A 22,243-nucleotide genomic window follows, 5' to 3' on the forward strand; every position below is an offset into this window, starting at 1 on the left:
AATCATAAAAATTAGAATTAGATGGCAGCCCAGTTTTCTCTTAACTTCCATAGCCAGTTAAAACTATGAACCCGTAGGTCAGATTTCATATTTCCTATCTGAATTGACACTGGATAAGTTGTGTATAGACTACTGAGCATTTACATTTGATATCACTCTCTTTCTCTTCTTTGAGTAGGATAAAAAATTATTGGCTACCTTAAATAGAAAATCCAAAGTCCTCACGTATACCCTTGCCTGCTCTGTGGGGACCATACCAGATTTCTTAGGCTGTCAATGATATATTTTGATAGATTAACACCCAGTATAATGGGTTTACCTGCTGCCTTCCTTGTGCATCCATCGTTGATGACTACCATCCACTTTCTTCTCCACCAAAACTACCTCCATGCCTGAGCGCAGATCAGGACCTCGAACTCCCAAAACTAGCTGAGGAGTGGCACAGCTTATAATTTGCCCATCTCTGTATTCAAACTGCTGGTGGCAAAGCTTCTGCAATTTACTCTGCTTTGGAGAATGGCTGAGATAAAGAGAATCCTATTAGAGGCCGAAAAGCATCCTGTGCCCTCAATGTGCTGGAGACCGCAAGTTCTGTTGGCGAGAGACCTGCTGTGAACCAAATTCACTGATAATGGGGAGGCGTTATCATGGGGACAGCACCGCTGCTATTTGCCTTGCCCTGCCAAGCGGACGTGAAGAGTAGAATTCTGAGTTTATTCTGTAACAGGAATACATGCCCATCCAAGAGAATATGAGAAACTCATCAGCATAGCAAAAAGAAATTGAGTTGAAGAGATAATTTAGTTAAAGAGGAAAAGGAATAGGAGAAGGAGAGGGCCCTGTAGAAATGGAAGAGGGAGAAGCAAAGGTGTTCAAATCATGGTTGTTTCTAGCCTCTATCTACAGTCTGCCTGGCAAAGAGAATGCCATTCTCCAAATTTCTCAATCCTCCCTAACAACTCATAGAATATCATAAAAAAGAATGCTATGCTAATAAGTTCATTCAAAGGAATCTCTTGCTTAAGGAGCTTAAGGCAATAAGCAGACTTATGAAATATATGAAACATCACAATGCATTGTCAATTAAGTTATAAACATCTACGAAGCCCCTAGTATGTGCATGGGCAATGTTAACTGTTGAAATGCCAAAGCCGTTTGATTTATACAAAATGCTATAATGTTAAGCAAAATGCTATAAAGTTAAGTCTAAAGGTTATGGAATAATACAAAGTACTATAAATTCCTGTTATTTCATTGGACATTGACCAGAAAAAAATAAAATTAAAAAGGAAGAAACTACATTTTACTAATTTCTTAAGGACATCACGGCATCTTACATGCTTATTCTTAAATTCATTCACACATTCATTCAACAAATACATAGGCTTTACGTTAAGTTATCAGGAGGCAAAGGTGGATGAGCTTACTGCTTAATAGAAAAGACACACCAGTGAACAAGAAATTACATTACATGGCACAAAATAAGCTAAAGGGAGAAGGGCCTTCCCACAAATACTTGTAAATACTTAGTCAAAAACACAAGAAAGACACAAATGTGTATGTTAATGTAAATGGCGGCTAACAGTAATGCAAACCCTCAGGAATCATTTTGCCTTGAAGTGAGCAAATCTAAGGCCATGCAGAAATCTCTAACAAGAATTCCTTGCAACTGGGTGCCTGGATGGCTCAGTTGGTTAAGTGACTGCCTTTAGCTCAGGTCATGATCCCAGAGTCCTGGGATCAAGTCCCACATCAGGCTCCCCCTGCTCTGCGGGGAGCCTGCTTCTCCCTCTGCCTCTGCCTGCCACTCCCCTGCTTGTGCTCGCTCTCTCTTTCTCTCTCTGTCAAATAAATAAATAAAATCTTAAAAAAAAAAAAAAAAGAATTCCTTGCAACTTTTTACCTGTATTTCTTCTGTGGTTCCACATTTTCAAAGAGTTCTTCTTCCATTTTCTTTGGAAGACTGTCATCCTCATCAAAGTCATGAGGAGTTTCCTGCCAGGCATACCTGAGAAGTGTGTGACAAGCTTTCATTCGGAGATGGGCTCTTGCATGTGAATCTCTATCAAGGTTCAGAAGCAAACACAAGTGTAAGAATTCTGATTTTTATTCACAGAATTTTCTCTGAGATATAGTCTGATCATATCGTGAAGGATATTGATGGATCTGTAAATCGCATTTCCATGATGGTGCTTAACATCGCCAATCCACCTCCTACTAATACATAATTTAGATCTTTTAATATAAGCCTACAAATAAAATTCCCCAATTACATAGTAAACAGCATTCATCTTTACTATATTTATTCAGGAAAAAATGGGGCCATGTATTATATCTCAAAAACTGCAAGATTGGGGTGCCTGGGTGGCTCAGTCGTTTAAGCATCAGACTTTTGACTTCAGGTCAGGTCATGATCTCAGGGTTGTGAAATCAAGCCCCGCATTGTGCTCTGCCCATGCTCGGCATGGAGCCTGCTTAAGATTCTCTCTCTCCCTCTCCCTCTGCCCTACCCCCCTCTAAAAAAAAAACAAAAAACTGCAAGATTAACACTACTCGGTAGTTTAAGAAATTCATAATGAATGTGTAATGAGATTCCTTTTGCCTACTCCGTAAGTGGGTCATAATTCTGTCTGGAACAGGACAGCCTAGATTACTGCATTTCATAAAGTTTACTCATTAGACAATGTTAAGAAATCTTAATTAACTTCACTTTTCCTCTCAAATCTAGAGAGGCTCAAATAGCATTGGCACAGACGTGCCAGATTTTGACAGAGAATAATGTACTAAAACACTTACATAGTCATAGCTTGAATAATTGAGTCAGTCAGCCTTCTGGCTTCTTATTAAGATGAAGATGTGAACAGGAGCCTAGCCACCATACAGATCTAGACATGTCACGTTCTGGAGCACTGTTGAGGGTACATTTGCTTCCATGGGATCACAACACAATATGAAGACTGCTCTGCTCAAGGCAGGATAAATATACAGGCAAAGCAGTGAGCCTATTTCAGAACTCTAAATGTGCATATGCTTTATTTAAGCTGACGGGGAGTAGGTAGGCTGTGATCGCCAAGGTGCTCGTGGTATTGGATATAACTGGAAGCAACATCAAATTACCAAAATCTTCGGGGTCAATTCCTGTGTTGGCACAGCACACCATACACTTTTCAAATGTAACACAAGTATTATACGTGGATATGAAATTGGAGGGTAACCGCTGCCTCTTTCAAAATTGCGCACACGCGGCTTCTCAAGTCAAAATTCTTCCCAGCAGTTAAAAAACAACAGTGCCATCTAGTGTTAAAAATAAAAAACACAGCTTTCCCACCAACTATCTCTGAGGAAAACAGAAAACAAGAATGTCTTTCTTAGTTATAACATATTCAGCAAGGTGTAAACAAGATTCTTCCCCCAAGTCCAGATGTTTAATTTTCTAACTTGGAATTTTCTGTATTCTCTTTGGCTTCCAGGCAAATGAAGTACAGACTTTAGAACAGCCTTTTAAAATATACCTTGCTTTATTAAATCATTCATTTGTCCATTCACTCATATAACTAATCATTCCATAGTTAGTCACTCATTCCTTTGACTGATATTTCTTGAATATCTGCTACATGATCGGCACAGAGTTCTAAGCATTGGGGATACAGTGATGAACAAAACAGGTAAGTTATCAGGGTTCATGGAGCTTTCTAGTGGGCAGAAGAGAGATAACAGACAAGTCAATGAATAAATAATAATATAAGTGCCATAAGTGGAATAAGACAAGATATTGTGATAGAAACTAGCCAGGGTGGGGTGGGATCTACTTAAGCAATGGAGTCAGAGAAGACTCCTCTGAAAGATAATGTTTGAGTTGAGACCTGGAAAATGGGAAGGAGCCAGCCATGTGAGGTTTGAGAGAGAACATTCTAGGCAAAGAGAATAAATGGAAAGGTTCTGAAGCAAGAATATGCTTGGTTCATTTGAGGAACAGAAAGACACTGACGTGACAGGTGTGCAGTGAGTGAAAATGGTAGTACGTGAGGGGGCGCCTGGGTGGCTCAGTCGTTAAGCGTCTGCCTTCGGCTCAGGTCATGATCCCAGGGTCCTGGGATCGAGCCCCGCATCGGGCTCCCTGCTCTGTGGGGGGCCTGCTTCTCCCTCTCCCTCTCCTGCTGCTTGTGTTCTCTCTCTCGCTGTGTCTCTCTCTGTCAAATAAATTTAAAAAAATCTTAAAAAAAAAAAAAAAAGAAAAGAAAATGGTAGTACGTGAAGAGGCTTAAGAAGTGGGCAGGGCCTGCCTGTAATTCAGTAAGGAAATGGGAAAGTTCTCCCTGAGCTCCATGCTAAAAAAGCCTTTTCTTTCACAAAGCAGCAAAGCTGAGGTGAGTGCTCCCAGAGTTTCTTTTCCATTTTGCTTATTCTTATTACCAGAAATCTTTGCACAAAACCCAACTATCAAAAGGGTTCCTCCTAGATCTAAGTTTACCCTCCTGCTTTGTGGATATCCCTCTTTAAATCATCCCTCTTTTCAAATATGTAAAACTTCCAAACAAACATATCTGAGAAATTCTGGGGAAATCTTTAAGTGACTCTCTAATATAAGATGATTTAGGATTGAGTCATCAGAAGTGGTTCAGAGAACTAGTGAAAGTTAGCCTGGAAAAGAGATAACCCAGTAGCCTGATGATGATGAACTTTGCATATTTTAAGGACTTTTAAGTAGAAAAGGAATGGATATAAACAGAAACAAATGAAACCATGTTCTAATTGGTTTAGAACCAATGTTCTAAATAATTTCGACATTAGAATGGGCTGCCTTGCGAAATACTAATCTCCCTGTTACTATGAGTATTCAACAAAAGATGGGATCAAAAGAGCCTGCCCGGAATGTGCAGGAGATTCCTGCCTTGTTTTGAGTGGACTCACAACTCCAACTCAACAACTCAACAACTCCAGGCCTTGATGAAATCTATAAATTAGAACAAAGTGGATCTTTGCGCTCTCAAAGATGTTCTTTCTTTTTTCTCACTTTCTGTTTACTTTTTTCCCATGTTCAGTCTAATAACTCAAGAGGCCAGATGATACATTCTTCAGAAATTCTCTAGCCATTGAGGAATATACCATGTAGGCCAAATCATTTCTCTCTGAAAAAGGCCTTCTGGTGCCTTTGTGAGTGTCAGGACATGAGACCAGATGAATCACTCATCAAAATGAGGGGCTTTGTTTCCTAAAATAAGAGTTGATAGAGGATAGAAGCAGTCTTTTAAAGTGGTTTGTAAAATAGTTTCAAATGACATGTAAATTAATTTTTACTGTTATCACAAGGGTAGTTGACTAGCTATATGTGGTTTTAGAATTTGGAAACTCACCCAATCATTCCTTCATTTATTCAGTGTAGGATGATTAAATTCAGCTACCCTGGTCTTCACAGAACATGCACCACGAGGATTTTTGCCTTCAAGGAATTCCCAGGCTGGTGGGGGGAGGGGAGGGGGAGGACTGATAAGCACAGCCCTACGTACAATCATTACCATGACTGATTTCAATGATGAAGAATCATTCCGCACGTGAGTACCAGGCAGGTCAAGGCACTTAAGGCAGAGAGAAAAACGGAAGTGGCTCAGAGGCCTGCGATGGCGCATAGACGGAGTATGTCACATTCAGCCGCAGCGTGTTGCCGCGGAGCTGGAGCCTAGTTCGTGTGTCGGGAAGAAAAAGTGTGGAGTGGAGGTGGGCGTGGGGGTGCAAATGAGGGTCAGTGACAGGCCTGGACTCAGGTCAGAAGGGCTTGGGATTACAGACTAGATGTTTTTTCTCTCTGCGGTAGGTAGCCACTGAAGAACTGTATAAAAAGGATTACGTTTGGGCGCCTGGGTGGCTCAGTTGGTTAAGCGACTGCCTTCGGCTCAGGTCATGATCCCAGGGTCCTGGGATCGAGTCCCGCATCGGGCTCCCGGCTCAGCGGGGAGCCTGCTTCTCCCTCTGACCCTATCCCCTCTCATGCTGTTTCTCTCTCTCTCTCAAATAAATAAATAAAAAATTAAAAAAAAAAGGATTACGTTTTAGAAAGATAATTGTCTGTAGAAGGAACTTCGAAGTGAATTGGAAGGAGGAGAAGATGGAGAGAGAGACACCAACCCAGAAACCGCTTCAGTGACCCAGGATGACGGCTGTATGTTAATATGCATCCAGCTTGAACCTATATTAATTTAATTGTTCCTGGAGTCAACATCAATGGAAAAGAAACAGGATGGATTCCTTGAATAATTTGCAATTCCAAAATTCTAGTCTTTTAAAAATAGTAGTATAATAATAAAATTACTGAAAGTAGATCATTGTGATGGCTGAACATTGAAGCTCCAGCTTGATCTTTTTGCCAGAAAACTAATTAAATACTAGCTCTTCACCTGACATCCATATCACAAATGTGGTATATGGATTCCCTGCATGGGCTCTGTGCTGTTATTGAGCTAATGAGCTGAGTTCAAATAGGAACCAGGTAGTTTTCCTGGCCATGCTGATTACTTACAGAATTTCACTGGAAGCCTTTTCCGTTGTTAAAGCATTTTTTTGCATTTGCTTTTCCTTTGGTCCTATCATTTGCTTCTCTTCTCCAAAAATTGCTACAGGCTTATGCACAGCAAGCTTGGCTCCAGACACGATATCACTTTGGACTTCTAAAACAAGAGCTGAGCAGAAATGCGCAAATTGCAAGGACGTATTAGTTATGATTGCAGAATACTAGGAATTTGAAAACACATGTTAAAATAAGAATGCAGACAATTTTCAGCTATTTGGTCTAAGAGAACACTTTCTAAGTGTTAATTGATAGTTGCTCTTTAATAAACTGGATTTCACTTAATTTTCTGTAGATTCTTTCCCCCCAAGATATTTGCAGTCAAAAGTACTAAAAGTAGGGGTTACCTCTAAAATATACAAAGAACTCATAAAGTTCAATATCTAAAAACAATCTGATTAAAAAATGGGCAGAGGACCTGAAAAGACATTCTTCCAGAGACGACATACAGATGGTCAACCTACACATGAAAAGATGCTCAGCATCACTAAGCACCAGGGAAATGCAAATCAAATCAAATCAGAATCATAGTGAGATATCATCTCACACCTGTCAGAATGTCTATTAACGAAAAAAAAAAAAAAGACGTTGAGAAAAGGGAGCCCTTGTGCACCTAGTTGGTGATGTACAATTGGTGTACCTACTACAGAAAACAGTATGGAGGCTCCTCAAAAAATTAAAAATAGAACTACCATATGATCCAGCAATTCCACTTCGAGGTATTCATCCAAAGAAAATGAAAACACTAATTTGAAAAGATATATGTACCCCTATGTCCATCACAGCATTATTTACAATAGCCAAGATATGGAAACAGTCTAAGTGTCCATCAACAGATGAATGGATAAAGAAGTGCTATATAGATAATGGAATATTATGTGGTCATAAAAAATGAAATCTTGCTATTTTGTCAACATGGAGGTAACTCGAGGGTATTTTGCAAAGTAAAATAAGTCAGACAGAGAAAGACACATACTGTATTATTTCACGTACATTTCACTTACATCTAAATAACAAAACAAAACAAAACTGAAACAGACTCACAGATACAGAGAACAAACTGATAATTGTCAGAAGGGTAGAAGGATGGACGAGATAGATGAAGGGGATTAAAAGGTATAATCTTCCAGTTATAAAAAAATCAGACATGGGGATGTAATGTATGGCATAGGGAATATAGTCAATAATATTATAACAACTTTGTATGGTGACAAATGGTAACTAGATTTATTACAGTGACCATTTCATAATGTATATAAATATCAAATCACTATGTTATATACCTGAAACAAATATAGCAACATAGTCAATTACCCTTCATTTTTAAAAATGTCTAAGAGGAAAAAAAGTACTAAAGGATAGGTCTTTCTAAAAAATGTTAATTATTATAAATTCTAACCATTCAAATGGGCATATTATTTAGATATATGTCTCTAGATCATTATCTAGGATCCCAAATTCCTCAGTGGAAGTCCCTAATGCCTTGAAAGATTCATACAAAACTTACTGTACAGCATTCAATATATGTAATAGGGAAATGTTTTAAATTATATTAATGATTTTTCTCTTTTGACTTTCTATGTATAGGACCTTTGTCCTAGCTCCTGGGGCAGCCTTAACGGAAGGAGTAAGACCATGAGTTGATGTGAAATGTTACAAAGGAAAGCAAAAGTACAAAGTTAGTTTTGACACTCAAGCACAACATATTGCCATAAGACAAGGGCCATGTAAATCAGGATTGACGCTCTCATGGTTTAGGATTTTTCTAAATGCTGTTAGCTCCCATCTATTATATCAAAGCTTTAACCTCAAGGTTGATTTGGTGAAAACCCACCATTTCTTGGCCTGAGGGCATTTGAGACAGAAGATAGAGGAAGGCAGAAAATCAGCACTGGATGTCATGATTCCCTCTACAGGCTTCACTTCGGGTATCTATCTAAGCTATGCCAAGGAAACATTAAGGACACTGTTCATTATTCAGAACATTGTGACAAGTCACCTCTCAAGTTGCCTCCACCACGCCAATCTGAGGCACAGCCCTGTCAACCTGGATCTGGTTTCTGAGAGGTGCAGCCATGACCCAAGATTTGCTGAAGTCATGCTGGAGAGCTTTCCAGAAGTGGTTGCGAAGGAGGGGTGAAGGGGTTCTATAATAAGGACTTCAGAGATGAGCTCCACCACAGCCAGGCTTCAGGGGGCCAAAGGGAGCAGAAGCAGGAAGCATCACCCACCCAAAGCACCGTCTGAGCCAAAAGAATGGAACACAGTCGCCCAGCCAGGGATGGCGGCCACCAAGCCCCAGAAAGCAAGAGACTCTGTGCCCCAAGTTCTTCCCTACCATCTGAGAGAGGAACGAAAGAGAGACTCTGGGGACTGGGAAATCTGGAATCTGTCCCTAAATATATAATTAATGGATTATAAATAATATAAATTAATGGGTAAGGCAAAATTTAAACCTGATTGGACACTTTATACTTTCCTTAACAGAAAACAAAGAAGACCTGATTTGTTAAAGACAAAATAAATTACGTTTTCTTTACACATCCAAAGTGTAGTGTGAATTAAAATATGCAATCCTGTTAAATATATAATTTTGTCTAAAGAGCTAAACGGCAGGATATAGGAGTGAAATATGACTATTTAAACAAACAATTAAAAAAAAAGCAGCATCAAGCATTTAATTTTGGCCATATATATTATGGTAAATAATTCCAATGCTTACCCTCTATCTTACGTATACTGCAGAAAGTTTGAATTTTAGAAATATCTGATGCTAAGTTTCTCAGGAAGATTTGTTTCTTTTGCTGAGCAATGGACACATCAGGATTGATCCAATGTTCTCCACATGAAACATATACCTAGCAAAGAAGTGAATCTCTGATCCTGTGTGCAACTGTTCACAGCAGCATTATTAGTAATAGCCAAAACCAGCCAAAAGTACAAACAAAATGTCCTATAATAGGCAAATGGTTAAACAAACTATGACACCATGGATAATACTCAGTGATAAAAAGGCAAAACTGTTGATAAACATGACAACTTTGAAGGATCTCAAGGGTTATACCAAAAAAAAAAAGTACTTCTCCATACTATCTTTGCAACGTCCTGTGAATCTATAAATTTTTTCAAAATAAAGTTTTATAAAATAATTTTTTAAAGGAAGGAAAAAAAGAAAGAAAGGGAAGGAGGGAGGGAGGGAGGAAGGAAGGAAGGGGAGGTAGGTGTAAATTAGGGCTTTGTAAACTATGGCTGAGGCCCAAATCTGGCCTGCTGCCTGTTTGTGTAAATAGAGTTTTATTAGAACACAGTTATGCCCATGCATTTACATGCTTCCTGTGACTGCTTTTGTGCTTACAATGGCAAGAGCTGATGTTTCATTAGAGATCATATGGTCTGTAAATATTTACTAACTGACCTTTTACAGAAGAAGCTGAACAAAGCCACTGGTATAAATGAACTTTAATATGTTAATGTGGCTATTTCTAGATGCTGAGATTATGAATGATACCTGTTCTTCATGCTGCTTATATTTATTTCTTAAACGAATTGGTATTTCTTTGAAGTAAGAAAAAATAGAGTGATATATTGAGAATACTCAGTAGGAAGAAAAATTCTACTCGGTGCTCTTCCGTGGCCCCACGTTGGTGATTATACACAGCCCCCTGTATGACAACTCAGGGAAAACTTTCTCAAAATTTTTTTCTGTTTGAACAATAGGCTTCCCTTTTTTCTCTGGACATACTTGATCATGTAACTGTCGATGTTTCTGTCTCTATGTTGGCTGCTCAGAACAGTGATAGGTTTGTTTCTAGCAAATATACAGAATCTTGTAACACTCACTCCTGGCTCCATCTTATCTTCCTTTCACTCATACTCCCTTCGCCTTGGTGGCCTCATCTACTTATCCTTACATTAAATTTATCCTTTTATATCCTATGTTTTAATGTAATCTACCTTGAATTCTTTCTGAAATAACCCAGTGAATTAATGCAGCAGCAAAAGCAAAGAAAAAAATTAAAAACCAACGAACTAAAACCTTGGAAGTGATAGTGTTAGAATTCAAAAGAGATCTCCCCAATTCCAACAACACAGACTTTAGTCATCAGTACTATGGTTTAAGACTCGCTCAAGGGGTCTTTACATTCAGAGCCTGAGTTGAGTTCTGATATGATGAGAGCTCAGCTCTCTGTTCAAAGAATTTCAGGCATTGGTCAAGCAGGTTTTCTTTTCGAGCTGATGCCTCAAATTCCATAAATGGGAGAAAGGGCTGGCTGCTAAAGTCCTTCTCAATCATCTCTAGCCACCCAGTCTGTGTGAAACACTAGATTTAATTTTTTTTCTGAAAGAGTGAAATTTTCATTTAGTAAGAAATCACTAAACAACTACTTTTTGAAAGCCTCAAAAAGAGGAGGTATCTACCTCCTTCAGAGTAGGAGACAGAAATCACAAGTGGTTAATAATCTGGTCTTGTCTAGTTTCCACCCTCCCTTCTAAAGTGGGGACATTGATAGCATCCATCTCATAGGGTCATGCTGATCCTTAAATGAGTTCATTCTTAGAAAGCCCTGGAAATCATGCCTGACAGTAACTCTCAACAGTTAGCTATTAGTATGATTTTCTGAGGATTGCTGAGTAAGGCTGAGAGAAAGTAAGGGGGGAAGCAGTTACTGTTTGAAGTCTTGTATTTTAAAACATTTATCTTTTAGTTGTATGCATATACTATTTCCAGTTTCACATTCATGTCTTTACCAGTTCATCTCTTTGAAGGTCTTTTAGGGCAAAGATTTCCTTTCCCTTTTCATTGAACAATCTCCGAGCTGCAGAAGGTAAATTTAAAATTTCAGTGCACCTGTAATAAGAGACACAAAAACTGAGCTTGTAGATAGAAGCCTTCCAGCAGAGTAGAGAGAAAATATGAGAAATCAAGGGTCTGGACCATCAACACCCACTCCTGCTGCAGACCTGTGAGACCACCCAGAGGCAGACCCTGGAGCCCATCAGACCGCTTTGGAGTCTCATTCCCCCATCCAAGCTGTGGGACTTGGGCAAATGAACTTCTCTAAGCCTCAATTTCTTATCTTCTAGGGTTTTAGTGAGGATTAAAGGCTGATTTTGAAAAGTGCTTACCACAGTGCCAGGCCTGATCAACAAATAAGTAGGCATATCATTATTGATTTTTCATTCTTCAATATGCCGCACACTTTCTAATTGTGTGCCTTTGCTCACGCTCTTCCTTCTACCTAAAATACTTTCCTTGGCTTTTTCTGTTAACGTTCTATTCTCTTCCCAGAGTCGTATCCATCACCAAGCAGTTTCTCATCTCCCTCCATTAGTAGTGATCTCTATGGCCCTTTAACTCCCTTTCAAACAGGAATCTTTAGCCTGGTTAACCACTCAACAGTGATTTCCAGCCCCAGGCCCCAAACAAGCATTTGGCCTTGCCCTGTGGATATCAAAATGAATGATACTGTTTTCTTGTTCCCTGAAGAGCTCCCTCTCTTGTCAGGAGAGAGACAGGTCAGCAACTGAAGTATAATATGCAGGAGTGATACACAAACAATGAATCATGGAACACTACATCAAAAACTAATGATGTAAAAGAAGAAGATAGCAGGAAGGGAAAAATGAAGGGGGGATAATCGGAGAGGGAGACAAACTATGAAAGACTATGGACTCTGAGAAACAAACTGAGGGTTCTAGAGGGGAGGAGCGTGGGGGGATGGGTTAGCCTGGTGATGGGTATTAAAGAGGGCATGTACTGAATGGAACACTGGGTGTTATACACAAACAATGACTCATGGAACACTACATCAAAAACTAATGATGTAATGTATGGTGATTAACATAATGTAATTAAAAAATTTAAAAAAATATGCAGGAGTGGGTGCTGTCATAGGCACATGGCCAGGGTGCTGTGAGAACACAGGAAAAACAAAACAATGAATTCCTCCAGGGAACCCTGATTGAAGGAAGTGACATTTGGGTTGGGCCTTTGCAGATGAATAGGAGTTGGTCGAGAAGGATTAGGACCTAGAGAAGTCTCGCGTGGCTGGACCCGGGTGTATGGATGGGAGCAGGAGCCAGATGAAGCTGGAAAAGAAGACAGGAACCCATGGAAAGCACTTAAGATACCAGGCTAAGAAACTTGGCCTCTACCCCATAAACCGCAGGAAGTCACTGAAGGTAGGAGAGTAGAGGTGTGATGTTCTCAGCTCCGCTCTTTAGAGAGTTAGCTGTCCGACAGGTAGAAGATGCACTAAAGCAGGAGAGGCTGCAAGTTACACAGCCCGTTCAGGAGAGTGGCAAGGAGGCTGAGTGGTGGGGGAAGAGAATGGAGGGGTAACGGAACGTGATGGGGCTGTTGAGAAGACTGTTGAGATGATCCCACCTTTGGAACAAGAAAAGTAAAGGATTCTTGCTAAATATATTTTACATTAGAATGTACTGTCTATCCTAAGTGAATTAGAAGTGACTTTATGCTGATCAGGAAGGCTAAACTGTATGAAGAATATTTCTCAATTTTGTTTCCTTAGATGGGATAAAGCAATTGAGCAGATAATTAGGCCCTCCATTTCTCTGAGAGGCCTTAGAAGGAACTAAGGCAATGGGAACTAAGTCTCTGCCTCCTGTGTCATAGCTCTAGCAGCTGGTGGACCAAAGGAATTGGTGAGGAGGAAGTGGGAAGGAACTATAAGAAAATTGAGCCCCCAGCCACAAGATGTGCCTGATTCTCTTTCTTTGCTGCCCAGAGACCCAACCTGATTCCTTCTACTTTCCCTAAATGGATATCTTTGTGGGTCCAGGCAGTTATAGCATGACCTAAGAATTACCATTATCATATCTGCTCCTACTCACATTTTCCTGGAGAACATTTGGACTATGGGAATATCCTGTTTTAGGACAACGAGTGGGAGAATAGAAGGAATGGGTGGTTGGTAAATCTCCTTTCTTTTTTTGAAACCCTGGTTTTAATAGTACTGAATTTAATTGGCCCATGTAGGTGGGCTAGAGAGGATTGGGGTAAGCTTTTTCCTCTCTATTTAATTCCTCCAACTTGTTCACATGCCAGTTAACATAAATGGAGACAGAATTAGCTGTTAAGTGCCTAAGGAGGAATGTGGACTCTGGAGTCAGATTGCCTGGGTTCAAATTCTAGCCCTCCTGTTCTGGTTGTGTAACCTTGAAAAAGTCCCTTAATTTCTCCGAGCCTCATTTGCCCTATCAGTAAAAGACAGCTATAGTAGTATTTATCTCACAGTGATATTTTACAGGTTAAATGTGTGGATATCTGTACAGCGCCTGGCACATAAACAGTCAGCAACACATTATCAAAATGGATCAAGCACTGCAAGCATTTCATGGCTACTCTCACTTAATTCTCACATCATTTCTGAGAGGCCAATTTTACTGATGAGGAAAGTGAGCCTGAAGGTTAATTTCCTTGCCCAAGATTGCATAGCTAGCAAGTAGGAGAGCTGAAATTCAAACCTAAATCTGAGTCCTTCACAACATTGTATGGCCCCCCGTCATAGAATAATGAGATAGTTGATCCACAGAGTGAGGGGACTGAGTGAGGTGCTGAGCAAGTGGTCCAAGATTTCTCCATTACGTGGAGGCAAATGTCCTAGAAATAAGGTCTTCTGACTTGCACACTAGGAATTAGGACTGGCAACCACATGGCCTACTCAGATTTACAGGGAGTCCAGAAAAGTAGAGTCTGATCTCTGTGCTCTGTGAGCACTAGAGTGGAAGAGGAGTGGCAGGTGGAGCTGGTACCTGGAGGGCTGTATTTCAATATAACCTAGGATGCCCTGGGAGAAAGGAAGCAAGTGTGTCTCCCAGGTCTGCAGATCGCTACAGGTCTATAGGAGCAGGGACTTCCTTTCTCCAATCACTCACCAGGACACCTATCCCAGGAGCCCCACCACATCCTTCCAGTTATTTCAGAACAGTGGGAAAATGCACAGAAGCTATGGATACATGCTTTCTTCTTTTCTTTATCTTCTTGCTTGGTATCTCTGTCTTTTTAGATCTCTCTCATTTTCTCTCTTCTCCATGAGGCCTTCCCTAATAGCTGTCCCTCACCAGGTTCTTCCTCCTTCCTGGTCATCTATAAAATGACCCCTTGATTATTTTTACTTCTGCACAATTAAATACTGCCCTCTGTGGCTTTCTGACTGTTTCACTGAGCAAACTGTCTTCCCAACAAGTTAGGAGTTTCCTGAGAGCACGGAATGTCTTGCCCCCCTCCCCCTTTTTTAATCTCCAGCAGAATATCTAACACCAGTTGATGCACATGACATGAATACAACAGATATTGAAAAAAATCAAATTCTTTCATGCTTTCCTCTTAGCTTTTCATCCAATTCTGTTTAGCAAAGAGGAACTGGGACTCAGAGAAGGGGAGTGCTTTGCTGAAGTTTTTGTTAGTTAATGGCAAACCTGGGGTTAAAATCAATCCCCTTGACTCTTAATTCAATGGTATTTCCAATATTCCATGTTGCCTGCAACTTTAAGTATCAACAAAAAAAATTCCCTATTTACTATTTAAAAATAATGCTTGTTATACCACTAGATCTTCCTTTATCTTTGGAGGTGGAAGAACCACCACCACCAAGAAAAGACCATCAAAGCCATCTGGAGTGACTTACTAAATAAAAATTAGCATTATTTTCCTTACATTTTATAAGATTGCCCCCTCATATTCAACAAGACATATTTTGTAAAAATGTTGATACCTGGTGCTCTACCTTTAAGCAGTTATCAAATTCTATGGGAATAATTCTTGTTTTGGTAGGAAAATATTAATCAAAAGAAAATTACAACATATTTTACAAATATGATATGGGCTGATGACATTTAAAATGTGGTTTACAGTAGATAACTACTGATTCCAATTCAAACAAATGTAAACCAAAGAAAAGTGCTGTACATTTGTGACATATATTTTTTAAATGGGAATAATTTATATTTACAGAGTTGGTAGCTCAGAAGCTAGGGGAAATTGCCAGCCCTTGACATTTGGGGCAAAAATTTATTAATTAGCACTGGTATCATAAACTCACATAGTTTATATATTTCACAGATTAAAAACTCCAGAATCATTGTATTAACAACAGCCTTCTTATGCAGATACATATGTATTTTGTATTATGTGTTAGACATAATTATTTAGGCACTAGAATGGAAAATGCCTTTGCATTTAGGATAGTAAGTATTTACCTCTCCAAAAGTTGGTGAAATTCGGTCTGGATTGTTTCTGTTTCAAAATATTTAGTAACGTGGTTTTTCACATTCTTTTTCCTTTCAATGTCAACATTTCTGAAACAAATGATCCAAGATTTGACTGATATGTCAGTATATGTTATCAATTACCTTTCGTCTTTAAATATGTGAAAAAATCATGAGGTTTCAATTTATCATAATTTGTCCTAAAATAATATGCTTTCTTTAAAAAAAAAAAAAAGAAGAAGAAGAAGAAGAAGATTTCAGGGGCACCTGGGTGGCTCAGTCAGTTAAGCGTCCAGCTCTTGATTTTGGCTGAGGTGGTGATCTCAGTGTCCTGAGATCGAGCCCCGAGTAGGTCTCCACGCTTAGCCCAGAGTCTGCTTGAGATTCTCTCATTCCCTTCCCCTCTGCCCTTCTCCCCACTCTCCTCCCTCTCTCTTAAATAAATGAATAAATAAATCTTTAAAAAATATTTTTTTTAAGTTTAAAAAAAGGATTTAAAAAACTATCACAATTAAATTAAGTTTATAAACATTTATACTATGAACAATTTATATAAGAAAATGAATTTTCAGTATTTTAATCCTCTTCTAATAATGCTGGACACTCTGAGCTGTGAATTTATCAGTTTTAAAGAAAATACAGAGACTACATTCATTTTGCCTGTGATGTTCATATATAGTTGATATTCATATGTTTATTCATCTATTATTAAGTTATCAATCCAAACCTAAATATTTTTAAACTGGAAAGTGATTAATGATAGACATAGAAAAAAATGTTTAATTGGAATATGTATCAGCTCAAATTTTCAAGTTAGAAAACTATCTGGTATAGTTTTAGAATCTCTATATTTTATTGAATGAAAGAAATAGTGGTCAAATATAGTTGTTCATTCACAAAATATGGTAATCAAGTATAGTTAAGCATAAATAAATTAATAGATACATGAATGAATGAATAAATTCAATAAGCACAATTTATGGCCCATTTTGGCCCTATATCCTGTGGTAAATAAAATGGCTTAGTACTTGATTAACGAGGACACACTGTCCCATGACCAGACCATAGCAGAAAGCACATATATGGATGAATAACACATCATCCCTGTTCTCTGTCTCATGGATGGAAGCATAAGCAGATAATCACAACACAGAGCAGTAGGAGTTATGCTGGGGAAAAGTCCACAGCAATCAGAGCATTGGAGAACATAGAAGCTACAGCTAATTCAAGGGTGGGTAGGGAAGTGTCAAGTTCAGGGTCAGCATCTAGAAAGGAAGGCCAAACTCATTCTCAGAACACCTTTATTATTTTAAGGCAGATGGAAGGTGTTGGGGAGTGGCAGGGGTTTAAGAGTAAGAACTGGAGAGAGTGTTGATAAGAGATAGAGCTAGAAAAATATGCAGGAACAATTCACAAAGGGCCTTAAAAGCTATATTAAGGTGCTTGAGTGAGTCCAGAGATCATAACTTACTAATAACTTACTCATTAAAATTATCTAAAAATATAAAGTTTATCACATAGCTTCAAATTGAGCCTTTCCTCTTAGAATTCCTTAAACTAACACTTACAAAATTCTCCTTGTTTAACTTGCTATTCTGAGAGAAGAAATTCACCTGGAAATCACAACGGTTTTAATTTATTTGAATTTTGACAGCCACTACCCAAGACTGACAAGATCTTATTACTCACCAAGAGTAAAGATCGACTAAATCACAAACAAATGATATTTGATCTTCTGTTGGCTTTGTAGATAGAGGAACCAGCAACAACAAATTTCCCTCAAAACTGTCTAGAATGAATTATTAAGTAACTAAAGGACAGCATGTTGCCAGGATAGGATTTGGTTAAAATGGGTCTATGTTTCATCATTCTAGCTTGATTTCACTTGTAAAGACACAAAATAGCCCAACTATCTTCATTCTTACAAATAAGTTTCAAGATAATGCATGTAATGTACGCCTACATGTCCTTAGCATTTATTTCTTCTGACAGAAAATATTTAGCTTGGATATATGAAAAGTAGCATAGCAGGACTCCTACTCTGCACAACTCTGGGATGCGTTTGTATAGAATACAATGTGAAAAGTGTCCTCTGGAACTGGGCAATGCAGCTGCTCAGTAATATTAGCCAAAATTCTTTCCATTTGAACCTTCTGTTAACCAGTATTTACATACAGCTCTGGGCAAACAATGCTATTGAAGATCCTGTAGAAAATTTTCTGAAATGACCAAGAAAAAATAATGTATATTTAGAAGAGTTTAATGTCAAGTGTATGCCAGTGTACTTTAATTTTGGGGGAATAATTAATTTATGTAGTGAACAAAGTGAATACTTGATTAATTAGGACACACCATTCCATGAACATAACAGGGTTTCACATACTTTCTGCTGGAATAGTTGTCCAAATGAACAAATCTCTCAATTATGTTTGGATTACCTGACTGAACTATGCATTTTAAAACATTAATGTGGAAAGATAAAATCTGTATATAATTTTGAGCCCCAGTGAAAGACATAGTGTAAAAAAATAAATGTAGGAAGGGACAAAAATTGTTAACTTTGGATGTTAAAAAAAGTCATATGTAATTTAAGGGCATTACCCTCACATTTTACATCTAGCAGAATGAGCTAATTATGAAATGTATGCGTCAAAGATTTCAATTTCAGGCTTGACTTTACTTTGAAGATTAATTTTTTACTTTATCATCTTTACAGGCAGTTCAGTGGACAGCCGATCTGAATGTTACTCATTGTTCAGCGATGTATGAAGTATATTTAATCAATGTGAAGAAAGTAATATTAAACGATTATCAGCAGCCTCAAATATTCTAAACATCTCAAAAGAAAGGTCAGAAGATAACAGCACTGCTAATAATATGAGAAACAATATATTTAACTCATTCTTTACATCACAGCCTTGCACTGGTCTATGATTTCTTTTGTCATAAAACGTAATGAAAATACAGCAAGTGATTTTTCTCTAATGTTGGAGAAATATTGGTTGTATGGGAAGATTTTATTCCAATCTTGTAACACAAGCTAAAGTGCAGATCGATGTTTTTCTAGAATGATAAGCTTTTAAAATGTTATTCCAAAGGCAGAGATATAAATTATATGAAGTTATATTTTGAGAACTGCATTTGCTTGGTAAATATGCCAAAGATCTTCATGTAAATAATAATGTACAATAATAATTTAAATAAGGACTTACACAATTATATGTAAGAAGAAATTCATGAACTCAGTTATTTTGAAACACATTAATAAAACTTAAACAAAAATGCTAATTCAAAATAGACATTAATCTCAGAACTTTTTTTGATCAGAAGTACCCATTTCTAACTCATTATTTTCTCCCGTGCTTAGCCTCAATCAGAAGAGTTAAAAGTTCCTGACAAGTTTTAATTAAATCTCAGTCTCTATTTTCATCTCCAAATATCAACATGGGAGCCCTTTTTATTTATTAATTAATTTGTTTCTTTATTTTAAAGATTTATTTATTTATTTGAGAGAGAGAGAGAGAGAAGAGGGAGGGGCAAAGGGAGAGGGAGAGAGAGAGAGAATCTCAAGCAGACTCCCCCCTGAGTACAGAGCTTGAGGCGGGGCTCATCCCATGACCTTACAACCCTGATGTCATGACCTGAGCCAAAATTGAGAGTCACTCCACCAATGGAGCCACCCAGGCATCTCGAGAACCCTTTTTAAAAATAAACACAGAATTCTCCCAGAAATGCATTCTTAACGAAGACAAAAATTTGTGGAAATGAGAAACGAGAAGTATGAGCAAACTGTTCTTAACTGCATTTTCCGTCCAGGTGAGCTGTCTGGACCAATTATAATAAAGGCTCTATTTTTATTCTTGTCTCCATTCCGCAGAACTCTGAGCCTCATAGGGACACACAGCTCCGGGGTCTTACAGATGGATTTCTTCATGGGAGGACTGTTTGGAATAAGCAGTCCTTCTATTGGCCAATCAAACTCCTTCAGAAAGAAATGACAAAGAATGTGATGATAAGTAAGAAGAGTCATTTCTAGATATAAAAAAATACTAAACACACAACTTATACCTTTAATTTTTCATTCATACATCAAAAAATGTATTGGGCATCTAAGATGTTCCAGACAATTCTAATTGATGTTTCATTTAATTAAAAAGGAACAATTTTAAGACACACTGTGTTGTGTTACAACATAGAAGACTTAGTCCCTCTCAGAGAATCATCATTCTAAAAAGATAAAACTGAATTAGCTTGGGATGTTTTTTGCTTGTGTGTGAAGTATCTTTAATCAATGTGAAGAATGTATGAAAAGTGGTTTTATCATAGCCTGAAATAGTATTATCTTAAACTAGACCTATTTGACAAAGAAGAATACATTTGAGGAACTCTCCAAAAACCAGAATGAGATGACAAAAGAACTTAGACCAATTTCTATGTTTCAGTTGCAGAACTCACTTACTGTGTATCTTTCATTCATTTATTTATTAATTCATGCATTTTCTAAATACTGATTGATGGTTTACTATATTCCAGGCACAGGGGTAGGCACTGGAAATAAAACTGAACAAGACAGAATACTCTTCCACAAGGAATTTCTAGCAGATCTTCAGAAACTTACCTAGAAATAAACTGACAATTACAATAGTATAAGCATAATAGCAACAGGCGAGTACTGGGTGTGATGGGACGACACAGGAGGGGAACTTAACTTAGAAATGCCGTGTAGCAAGGCTGAAGCCTCAGTCGGTAAAGGAAGGGTAAAAGGACAGGGCAGAGTGTATGTACAAGACTTAAGGATTAGCAGAACATGATATCTGGGAGATAAAGAGAAGAAAGGATTGATTGCTTCTAGGTTTGTAGTTTGAGCAACTGGGTGGATGGTATGGCCAGTCACAAAAATAAAACATTTGTGGAAGAAGCGTAAATGGGGGAACAGATGATCAGAGACGATGTTGTTAGGCAAGGTCTCAATTTTTTCATTTTTTTCTATCTGCAAAAACAATTGTCCTGGCAGCAGTTAATCCCTCACTAATCTGCAATGACCATCCTGTAAAATATCACAATTCTGTATAAGTGTGCATCTGTTTCTGTGTGTTCTATTCTCTTCAATTGTTGATTTTCCTACCCTGTACAGTACCATACTGCCTTGATTACATACAATACCTTTATATCTAACAGGTTTTGATATTTGATAGGGCAACTCTCCCCACCTTGTCATTCTTCTTTGGAAATTGGCTCTTGTTAGCCCTTTGATAGTTCATATACAATTAATGAATCAGCTTGCTTATTTTTCTAACAGTCTGTGTGGGATATAAATGCTCTGCAGAGCTTCCTATCAATCCTATTTTTTAAAGATTTTTTTTTCTTGAATGTCCATTGAATCACATAAGGCTCTATTTTCTGCAATTATATGTGCTCATATAATTATTTATCCTTTCACTGGCTATGTGTTAATTACATTGTTTTTTTTTAAGATGTTAAATTAATATTACATTCTTGGACCAAATTGGTCACACTGCATTATCTTTTTTTATAGATTGCTGAATTCAATTTGCTAATATTTTCTTTAGGATTTTTGCATGTATGTTCGTAAATGAAATTAACATGCAATTTTCTTGTATGAACCTTGTCAGGGTTTGGTATTAAGTTTATCCCAGCCTCATGAAATGAGTTAGAAACTGTTGCTTCTTTTTTGTATTATGAAATACTTGCTTCTTATATGTTTGGTAGAATTTGCCAATAAAACTATTTGGTATTGGTGTTCTCTTTGTGGGGAGATTTTAACTATTGATTCTATTTCTTCTATGATTATTGGATTCATTATGGAAGATTCATTATGATTCCATTCTAAGTTACTTAAGTGTGCAAACTTGACCATTCTATTTATCTAAGTTATAATATTTATTAGCATAAAGTTACTTATCCTTATTGTCTTCTTAATCTCTCAGTATCTTTATTTGTATCTTTCCTTTATTTTTAATATTATTTACCTTTACTATTTCTTTCTTAATCAGGGTAACCAGGTATATCCATTTTATTAATGTTTTCAAAACAATCAATTTTTGACTTTGTTGATTCTGTTTTGTATGTATCACATATTGTATCAATTTCTGTTCTTGTAATTCCTATTTCCTTCATTTAATTCTTTGAGTTCATTTTGCTATTATTTTCCTAACCTTTCAAATTGGAAGCTTATCACATTAATTTTTAGCCTCTCCTCTTTTGCAATTTAAGTATTGAAGGTTATACATTTTCTTCAAGTACACTTTAACTGCATCTCACACATTTTGCTTTGATTCTAAATACAGTATTTCCTTTTTAAATGTTCATCATAATTTCTTCTTTGTCCCATGAGTTAAAATGTCTATTTAAATTTCCCAATATAGGGCCTTTTCTATCTATCATCTATCTATCTATCTATCTATCTATCTATCTATCTATCTATCTATC

The 22,243-nt window shown here is 37.6% G+C and overlaps 1 protein-coding gene across 1 annotated transcript in view; it reads right to left on the bottom strand.

Moving 5' to 3' along the window:
* LOC118016255 (doublecortin domain-containing protein 1-like) overlaps window positions 1-19,823 on the bottom strand; it is a 227,197-nt gene extending 207,374 nt beyond the window's left edge. The window contains exons 1-7 of the mRNA XM_035013706.1: window positions 19,594-19,823; window positions 15,785-15,883; window positions 11,312-11,411; window positions 9,285-9,420; window positions 6,515-6,674; window positions 1,904-2,062; window positions 320-520 (exon numbers count right to left, since the gene is read on the bottom strand). Of these exons, the coding sequence (XP_034869597.1) occupies window positions 320-520; window positions 1,904-2,062; window positions 6,515-6,674; window positions 9,285-9,420; window positions 11,312-11,411; window positions 15,785-15,883; window positions 19,594-19,823 (1,085 nt within the window). The remainder of the gene's footprint in view (window positions 1-319; window positions 521-1,903; window positions 2,063-6,514; window positions 6,675-9,284; window positions 9,421-11,311; window positions 11,412-15,784; window positions 15,884-19,593) is intronic.
* Between the last annotated feature and the right edge of the window lie 2,420 nt (window positions 19,824-22,243).

Source organism: Mirounga leonina, unplaced genomic scaffold (assembly GCF_011800145.1).
Source record: "Mirounga leonina isolate KUSES-001 unplaced genomic scaffold, KU_Mleo_1.0 Mir_166, whole genome shotgun sequence".
In the NCBI taxonomy this organism is placed as follows: Eukaryota; Metazoa; Chordata; class Mammalia; order Carnivora; family Phocidae; genus Mirounga; species Mirounga leonina.